The sequence below is a fragment of the Sapajus apella genome, unplaced genomic scaffold, assembly GCF_009761245.1.
Source record: "Sapajus apella isolate SASKATOON/1434 unplaced genomic scaffold, GSC_monkey_1.0 scaffold181, whole genome shotgun sequence".
NCBI lineage: Eukaryota > Metazoa > Chordata > Mammalia > Primates > Cebidae > Sapajus > Sapajus apella.
This window is the reverse complement of record NW_022437121.1, coordinates 856,164-866,292: the sequence shown is the minus strand read 5'-3', so window position 1 is coordinate 866,292 and position 10,129 is coordinate 856,164. Positions and strand designations below refer to the sequence as shown.

General features: G+C 49.1%; 1 protein-coding gene and 1 non-coding gene across 2 annotated transcripts in view; both read left to right on the top strand.

The window, feature by feature from the left end:
* The window catches only part of TSPAN32 (tetraspanin 32), a 19,953-nt gene extending 18,402 nt beyond the window's left edge, over positions 1-1,551 (top strand). Inside the window, exon 9 of the mRNA XM_032268402.1 lies at positions 711-1,551. Coding sequence (XP_032124293.1) covers positions 711-1,200 — 490 coding nt within the window. The 3' untranslated portion in view covers positions 1,201-1,551. The remainder of the gene's footprint in view (positions 1-710) is intronic.
* Positions 1,552-6,519: 4,968 nt separating this feature from the next.
* Positions 6,520-6,621, top strand: LOC116543124. The gene has a single exon (XR_004265477.1). It is a non-coding gene; the product is annotated as a U6 spliceosomal RNA (small nuclear RNA).
* The last annotated feature ends 3,508 nt before the right edge of the window (positions 6,622-10,129 follow it).

Genomic DNA, 10,129 nt, shown 5'->3' with positions numbered 1-10,129 from the left:
ACGGTAGGGCCCCCCTGCCTGCACCCTGGCCCCACGGTAGGGCCCCCTGCCTGCACCCTGGCCCCACGGTAGGGCCCCCTGCCTGCACCCACTTTCTCCAGATGGGTCCTCCAGCTCTGCCCCAGAGGCTTCTGCTCTGCCTGTTGTTGGGAGGAAGCCCCAGGCCAGGCCACAGGCTGATGCTGTAGAGGAAACGCTTTGGGGTGGCTGAGTGCCAGGGGGGGTGGGAGGCCTGGAGAGTTGCCAGACCCAAAGCACTGCATCCCACGGGCTGCAAAGGAGAGCCCCGCCTTTGCTTGCCCCCAGGCCTCACGAAGACCTGGAGATGGATGCTTCTAGGCCTTCAGATTACAGCCCCAGGCCAGGGTCTCTGTGCTTGAATACCCCAGAGCTCCTCAGGCTTAGGGGGCAGGGAGGGCCCAACCCGCGGCCAGCCAGTTCCTCCTGCTCTGACGGAGTCTGGCCTGTCTCTGCCTGCCATGCCTGTTAACCCACCCACTTGTTCTTCCTTGCCATCCAAGATCCCGTCCCTGGCTCCTCTGCATTCTACAACAGCCGCGCAGTCCCCTCTAGAACATTCTGCAACAGCCCCATGGTCTCCCTAGAACATTCCACAGCAGCCCCATGATCCCCTCTAGAACATTCCACAATGGCCTCCCAGTCCCCTCTAGAACACTACGCCACAGCCTCATGATCCCCTTGCTCCTCAGAGCATGTGGCCACCAGCCCCAGGAGCCCAGCCTCTTGAGACGCTCCCAGGGTAGACCTGCACGTTATCCTCACCCCGAAGCAGATGCTATTGGTCCAAGAGGATGCTCGGGCCGTCTTCAGTGGCTTCAGGACAAGGATTCTGTACCTCAGCCCCTGTCCCAACACCTGACTGCCCACAGAAGTGAAGACACCCCTACTGTCAGCCCTCATGGGAGAGTTCAAGCTGTGAGCAGGGGAGGGAGTGAAAGCCCAGCCAGAGAGCCAGGCTCCATTGGGAACAGATTTGGGTATTTCACCAAATCCCTCTGTGGGAACAGGCTGGGCGCAAGCACAGAGGAGGTCACACTGGAGGGAGCAGCCCAGGGCAGACTGCAAGACCCCGGTGGTCCATGCCCTGCAGGGCTCCACCCAGACACAAGCCACGCTGGTTTTCCATGCTGCGTAAGAAGCGGCACAGATGTAAGGACTGCAAGTAGCACCCGTTTATGATCTCGCAGTTCTCCAGGGCAGGGGTCCCAGTGGGCTCAGTGGGCACCCTGTGCGGGGTCTCTCAGGCTCACGTCAGGCCTTGGTGGGCTGCACTGTTATCTGGAGGCTCCAGGGAAGCGTCTGCCTCCAGGACCATTCAGGCTGTTGACAAGTCAACTCCTCATGGCTGTAGGACTGAGGTTCCCATGTCCTGTCCCTGCTCCCGTGGCCCCTCCACCTTCAAACCAGCAATGGCACACTAAGTAGGCTGCCGTCAAATATACATCACATAGAATTCGCCATCTGAACCATTTTTTAAGTGTATGGTGTGTGTCATTAAACACATTCACATTGCTGTGCAACCACTGCCACGATCCATCTCCAGAACTTTCCATCTTCTCAAGCTGAACGTCTGTCCCCAATAAACACCAACTCACATCCTCTGCCCTGGTCCCTGGCACCCACCATCCACTTTCTGTCTCTATGGATTCAGCTGCTCCAGGGGCCTCATATCGTGAGGTCACACAGGGTATTCCTTTTGTGTCTGGTTTATTTCATTTACTGTTATGTTCATAGGTTCATCCGTGTTGTAGCCTGTGCCAGAGTTCTTGAAAGAGAAATCTTATCAGCTTTCCCACGTGGTCCAGGGATTAAGGCAGGACACTTAGTGGGTAACAGTTTAGATATTCTGCCTGCCACACCCACTCTCACTGGACTTTCAGACCATGTCTATGATGAAAATCTCTAATGGTCCCTGAATGTTTGCACAATTTGCTTGACATGCTAAGTCCTGGGTGGAACACCAAGTTGGCCCAGCCTAGGCCAACGCCCTAGTGACACTGACAGAAGAGGACTGTCAGAGCCCTTCTAACTTCCATAGCTGGCGTGTGGACCCATCCCCCACCAAGACCAGCCAAGGCAGCTTCCCCCCAAATAAGAATAATCCTATGATGAGCGGCCAGAGTGACAAATGCCAGCTATGGTCCCCCCATCTTTCCAGTGACACCCACACACCCCTCCGGAAATGAGAACACTCCCACGTAACACACAGTGCTCCTTCCACTGAAAGCGCACAGGCCTGGTCGCCAAGGGTGGACACCAAAGGTCTCATGGGTTCCACACCCGGTGACAGCCCAGGGTCTCTGGTGGTGGGCACTCCCGCTGGCCCCGTCCTGGTCATGTGGCTGTTCTGCAGCCTATGGGTTTAATGTGAAAGGAAGCACCAACACACCCAACACACAGTCTCGGCGGAAAGAGAAGGGAGGTGGGAAGCTGAGTTCAGTTCTGGTGAAGTTTAGACAGCACAACAAAAACAGAAACGTCGCCAAAGCTCTGGGTGGCTCATCTCTGCAGCTGGTCATGAGATGGTGATGTGTGTTCATGGCTCACGTTCTTCACACCGTGTTTGCTCAGCCCGGCAGCCCAGTTCTTCACTCCCGCAGGGTCTCAGTCCTGTGGTTGCTGTGGTCGTCTACCGATTTTATCTCCAGCTACGGGAGAATGGGGAAAGACTCGGGACCACCTGTTAGTAGTCACATCTCTGCTTCCTCTTGTTAGGACCACCTCGCTATTCCCAAGGCCCCCTTTAAGGGGCCACGTGTGGCACCCACAACTTTCAGCTCCATCATACCGTGATTTATTCTCTGACCAAAGCACTCCTCTGTGAGTTACTGAAATCTCCAAACCAGGCCAGGCACGGTGGGCTCACACCTGGAATCCCAACACTTTGGGAGGCCAAGGCAGGAGAACTGGAGGCAGCAGCCCAGCGCAGACAGCAAGACACCCGTGGTCCATGCCTTGGAGGGCTCCATCCAGACGCAAGCCGCACTGGTTTTCTCAGCTGCGTAAGAGCAGCACAGATGTAGGGGCTGTAAGGAGTGTGTGTTCATGGCGTGTGCATGCCTCACATCTCAACACTTTGGAAGGCCGAGGCAGGAGGACTGCTTGAAGCCGGGAGTTCGAGACCAGTCTGGGCAGCACAGCAGGATCTTGTTTCTACAACAACAGAAAGGAAATATTAGCCAGGCATGGTGGTGAACACCTGTGGTCCCAGCTACTCAGAGGCTGAGGTGGGAGGATCTCTTGAGCCCAGGAGGTAGCGGCTACAGTAAGCTGTGATCACAGCCCTGAACTCCAGCCTGGGTGGCAGAGTGAGACCCTGTCTCAAAATATAAACAAATAGGCCAGGTGTGGTGGCTCATGCCTATAATCTTAGCACTTTGGGAGGCTGTGGGAAGTAGAAAAATTCCTTTTTAAAGTTTCCTTTCTTGTTAAAGAATCAGTGTGCTAAAAACTTTGTGAAGCCCTATCCTATGGAGCTGTTAGACACGCCATGCTTACAGGCACGTAGTACATTCTATGTCCTTGTACTTTCACCAAGATATCTGTGCTGGACGTGCTCACAGGCATGTCCCAGCCCTCCATTGCTTTTACCTGTTTAGAAAAGTTTTAGGTTATTAGCCAATCAGGTTTAAGTTTAAATTGTGAGGTCTGGCTGCAGCCAACTGAGATCAGACACAGCGGTAAGGAGGACCCCAAATGCGTAAGGAATAAATTTGTGTTTCCCTTTGTTCTTTGTTCTCTTGTGGCACAATGCCTACTGGGAGTACCCGTCCTGCAGTCCAGGAAGTAAAAATTGTGTTGCTGAAAGATCCTTTGTCTCAGTGCTGATTTTTCTTTGCAGCACTGAGCATCTATTTCCAACTTAGGCCAAGGTAGGCAGATCATTTGAGGTCAGGAGTTAGAAACCAGCCTGGCCAACATAGTGAAACCCCATCTCTACTAAAAAAAAAAAAAAATTAGCCAGGTGTGGTGGCAGGTGCCTGTAATCCCAGCTACTCAGCAGGCTGAGACAGAAGACTTGCTTGAACCCAGGTGGCAGAGGTTGCAGTGAGCCAAGATCATGCCATTGCACCTCAGCCTGGGTGACAAGAGCAAAACTCCCTCTCAAAAAAATAAATTAAAAAAAAATGAATAAAGAAATAAAATACAAAAAGATTAGTTGGGCATAGTGGTGGGCATCTGTACTCACAGCTACTCGGGAGGCTGAGGCAGGAGAATTGCTGGAACCCCAGAGACAGAGGGTGCAGTGAACTGAGATTGCACCACTGCCCTCCAGCCTGGGTGACACAGCGAGACACGGTCTCAAAAAATATATACACATATGTACACGTGTCTATTTACATGTATGTATATAGGCATATATACATATATATGCAATGTGTATCTATATATGCACACACACACACACACACACACACACACACACACACACACATATAACTAAATAAAATAAACGAAAATAAATCTCCAAACTAGAAGAGTAAGGACTAACAGGGCCAAGAGGTGAACCCTTTGCGAATGTCTAACCATAAGCACTGCCCTCACTCTCATCCCTAAGCCCCCGGCCTGTGGATCCTGGTTTGGGGGAGCGGCACCACTCACTGGGAACCAGGACCATATGCTGTAGGACCTCACTGCAGTCTTACGGTGGCATCTCCCGGCTGAGCTCCTAAATAATCCCGAATGATCCTGAGAAGCCAGATCGCCATCCCTCAGGGTTGGCTTCTCTGGAGGGACAGGGTACGTGGACACCCTAGTGAATCTCATGGTGTCTCCCCTCTGTCCTTCAGCTGTAAAGACAATGCCGTGGCTAGAAACAGCAGCAGGTGCGGGAGCAGGCGGTAGGCTGGGAAGGACAGTGCTGGTGCTGGCGGAAGCAGTGCCGGGGAGGGGAGGAGGGTCCAGATCAAGAAGGGTCAAGTGCAGTCGTCTTCCCCCTCATCTCATAGCCACGTAGTCCAGGGATGAAGACAGGGCAGTGGGCGAGGAGAGGGGAACAGGCTGGTTTAAGACCACAGCTGGAAGACATCCCTGAATGTTTGCACAGTTTGTTCAAGGTTCGAAGTCCTGGTGGAACACCAAGCTGGGCTGAGGCCCTACGTAGCTGACAAGAGAGAAAGAATGTCAAGGCCGTTGTAGCCTCCATAGTGGGCTGTGCCCACCCCCCATGAAGTGGAAGTAGTGCCAGTGAGGGGACATCAAGCATCAGCGCCATATCCTGTGGGACTTCACTGCAATCTTGCACTGGCATCTCCCAGCTGTGCTCCTAAATGATCCTATTCGCCCTCAGCACTAAATGTCCTGCCTTCGTCCCTGAGAAAAGCCAGACCCCCTCCACAAACGAAGGCACCCAAAGCCAGTCAGCCCGTGGCCAGGTGGCTCAGAGGTCTCCCATGAGATGTGGTGCCCTTCTGCAGGGCAGGACATCATGCTGCTGACCTTGATCGGGCATTGGCTGCAGGGATATCTGGAAGAGCCTGGTAAGCTGAGTCCCTGTGGCTGGGCCACAGCCACTCCCCTTGCCCCATGTCTGCCTCAAGGCAGCACCAGCTCCCTTGGGGCAGAGGCTGCCTGTCTGCCACAGGTTCCAAGAACCTTACTAGAGTCCAGTACCCAATTGGCTTGACAGTAGAGAATGCCCAGCCTGTCCAGCTACAGGACTCAGCAGACAAACAACACCCAGATCAGACTATATCTGACGCCCATGGACGGACTCAGTCTCCACCAGGCCCAGGGGAAGCCAAGCGCTGTATCTCCAAGCGAGAAGAGGTCCCGGCCACAAACGGCAAACCCTGCTCCCCTCAATGGTCACAGGGGCCTCCGCCATGGATTGGCTCAGGTTCCGAGGGTGCCTCGGTCAGCCAACACCCCAAGAGGACCTTTGGGTCCCTGGGCCACCACAACCCAGCGTCTCAGCCCACACAAGAACAGGACCGCATGGGCATTGTCACTGGCTGTGCCTCCTGCAGAAAGCAGGCCACCCACTGGGGCTTCTGGACACAGGGAAAGCACACACCCAAATGTGGGCTGTGTTTCCTCCAAAGAGTGCTGTGCACCGATGACCCAGGGTGCAGGAGCGGTCCTTCACCACCACGGAGTAGGCGTGCCCAGCTTTGTTGGACCCCAGGGAGAACTTCAGGAGAAAGGAGGAGTCTCTGTTTTCACAGGGTTTCCTTCTCACCCTGCCAGGCATGGTTTTGGTTAAAGCAAACCACAACTTCCTCCCCTCCAGGTCACATCAGCCCAGTGTCCTGTGGGCTGGGGAGACAATCAAGGCCCACATGGGCTAAACTATGGCTGAGATCGAGGGCATTCATGTAATCCCAAGGCAGGTTCATGCTGCCATCCCTCCCAGGTGAGAGCAAACCAAACCACCCTTACGGTTTTCTACATGTTGGCATAGACTGAAAAGCAACAAAAACAGGTGTTCACTGGCCAAATACTGTTTGCCAGTACAAAAAACCTGTACTGATTTGCTCCAATTAAGAAGAATATCTGGTGCTTGCTTCAGCAGCACATAACTAAAATTGGAACCATAAGAGATTAGCACAGGCCCTGCACAAGGATGACACACAAATTCTTGATGTGTTCCATATTTTTCAAGCATACCTCAAAATTATAAGAGCCATCTATGACAAACCCACAGCCAATATCATACTGAATGGTCAGAAGCTGGAAGCATTCCCCTTGAAAACCAGCACAAGACAAGGATGCCCTCTCACCACTCCTATTAACATAGTTTTGGAAGTTCTGGCCAGGGCAATCAGACAAGAGAAAGAAATAGAGTATTCAAATAGGAAAGGAGGAAGTCAAACTATCTTTGTTTACAGATAACATGATTCTATATCTAGAAAACCCCATCGTCTCAGCCCAAAAGCTTCTTAAGCTGATAAGCAAAGTCTCAGAATACAAAATCAATGTGTAAAAATCACTAGCATTCCCATACACTAACAATAGGCAAGCCGAGTGAACTCCCATTCGCAATTCCCACAAAAAGAATAAAATACTTAAGAATACAGGTAACAAGGGAAGTGAAGGACCTCTTCGAGGAGAACTACAAACCACTGCTCAAAGAAATCAGAGATGACACAAGCAAATGGAAAAACATTCCATGCTCATGGATAGGAAGAATCAACGTCGTGCAAATGGCCTTACTGCCCAAAGCAATTCATGGATTCAGTGCTTTTCCCATTCAACTACCATTGACATTCTTCACATGATTAGAAAAAAACTATTTTAAAATTCATATGGAATCAAAAAAGCCTGAACCTCCTAGGCAATCCTAAGCAAAAAGAGCAAATGCTGGAGGCATCACGCTACCCGACTACAAACTATACTACAGGGATACAGTAACCAAAGCACGGTGGTGCTGGTACAAAAACACACGTAGACGAATGGAACAGAATAAGGACCACAGAACTAAAACTGCACACCTAACAACCATTTAATCTTTGACAAACCTGACAAAAATAAGCAATGGGGAAAGGATTCCCTATTTAATAAGTGGTCCTGGGAGAACTGGCTAGCCATATGCAGAAAGTTGAAACTGGACCTCTTCCCTACACCATATACCAAAATCAACTCAAGATGAATTAAAGATGTAAGTGTAAAACCCAAAACTTTAAAAACCCTAGAGAAAAACCTAGGCAACACCATTCAAGACATAGGCGCAGGCAAAGATTTCATGACAAAGATGCCAAAAGCAATTGCAGCAAAAGCAAAAATTAACAAATGGGATCTAATTAAACTAAAGAGCTTCTGCACAGCAAAAGAAACTGTCAACAGAGGAAACAGACAACCTACAGAATGGGAGAAAATGTTTGCAATCTATGCATCTGACAAAGGTCTAATATCCAGTATCTATAAGGAACATAAACAAATGTACAAGAAAAAAACCAAACAACTTCATTAAAAAAGTGGGTAAAGGACATGAGCAGACCCTTCTCGGAAGACAACATACATGAGGCCAACATATGAAAAAAAGCTCAACATCACTGATCATTAGAGAAATGGAAATCAAAACCACAATGAGATACTATCCCACACCAGTCAGAATGGCCATAACTAAAAAGACAAAAAAATAACAGTTGCTGGTGAGGTTGTGGAGAAAAAGGAATGCTTTCACACTGCTGGTGGAAGTGTAAATTAGTTCAGCCATTGTGGAAGACAGCGTGATAATTCCTCAAAGACCTAGAGGCAGGAATGTCATTCTACCCAGCAATCCCATTACTAGGTATATACTCAAAGGAATATAAATTGTTCTGTCATAAAGACACATGAAAACGCATGCTCACTGCAGCACAATTCACAATAGCCAAGACATGGAATCAACCTAAATGTTCATCAAAGGTAGACTGGATAAAGAAAATGTGGTACATATACAGCATGGAGTACTATGCAGCAATAGAAAGGAATAAGCTCAGGTCCTTTGCAGGGACGTGGATGGAGCTGGAGGCCATTATCCTCAGCACACTAACGCAGGAACAGAAAACCAAATACTACATGTTCTCACTTGTAAGTGGGAGCTAGATGATGCGAACACAAGGACACATGGGGGGAACGACACACAGTGGGGCCTGATGTTGAATTGGGGGGGTGGGAGGAGAGAGGAGGGAGAGCACTGGGAAGAATAGCTGATGGGTGCTGGGCTTAATACCTGGGCTATGGGATGATCTGTGCAGCAAACCACCGTGGTACATGCTTCCCTATGTAACAAACGTGTACATCCTGCCCGTGTACCCCTGAACTTAAAAGATGGAAATTGTAAAAAGAAGAAGATCTGAAACTAGGGCTGCAATTATGTTACTACCTGATGTCAGGACCCCCCTGAGTGCGCAGTGTCTCCTGGGTTGAAGAACTCTGCTTTGATGACGTGCACAACTAGAGGAGGAATTGCCGAATCCCTGTGTATGTGCCTGTTCATATCCACTGAACGTCACAAAGCACGTGTCCCAGTTTATGCACAGTGGTCCCCCTTAACCGTGATTTCACTTGCTGCAGTTTTCATTATCCACGGTCAACCACGGTGTGAAAAATAAGTGAGTACAAGAAGATACTTTGAGAAAAAGAGACCACATTCTCTTACCTTTCATTACAGTACGTTGTTATAATTGTTCTACTTTATCATTAGTTGCTGTTAATCTCTTGTTGTGCCTAATTTATAAATTACACCTTATCATAGGCATGTATGAATAGGAAAAAGCATAGTATGTATGGGGTTCTGTACTCTCTGAGTTCCAGGCATCCACCGGGGTCTTGGAACAAGCCCTCATGGGTAAGGGGACCTGCAGTGCTCACCAGCTGTGCCTGTGCACTCTGGCATGTATCCTTGCTCACAAATCTAATCATTCTGCCAACCTGATAGGTGTTAAATGGTATCACATTATGGTTTTAATTTCTATTTCCCTATTTACTAGCCAAGCTTTCACATTTATTGGCCATTTCTGTTTTCCACTATGATGTGAAATGCCTGTTCATGTCTTTTACCCATTGTCCGATTGGACCTAGTCCTTTTTCTTACTGGTTTATGGGGATGTTTCTATGTATTACTGGGCAGAATTCATTTGATGCATATATGGATGATGAATATTGTCTCCCAATTTGTGGTTTGACTTTCACTTTCTTTATGGTGCCCTCTGGTGAACAAACGTTCTTAATTTATTTTTTATCTTTTAATGAAAATCTTAATGCAGAAAAAAATGCAGAAATAATAATACAATGAATGCAAACTCCCCTGTGATGGCTAATGTTATGAGTCAACTTGGCTGGGCCACAAGGCCCATCTGTTTGGTCAAACACCAGCCTGGATGTTGCTGCTGTGAAGGTATTTTTAATATATGAATAATATTTAAATTAGTAAACTTTGAGTAAAGCTGGTTACCCTCCATAACGTGGGTGGACCTCTTCCAGTCAGGCCTTAAGAAAGAAGACCAAGGTTTCCTGGAGAAGAAAAGATTCAGCCTTGAGACTAAAACGTAAAAACTCTTCCTGAGTTTCCAGCCTACTGGCCTGGAAATTCAGACCTGCCAGCCCCACAGTCACAGGGTCCAGTGCCTTCTGTGTATGTGTGTATATGGGTATGTATGTAATGTATACATATATTATATAT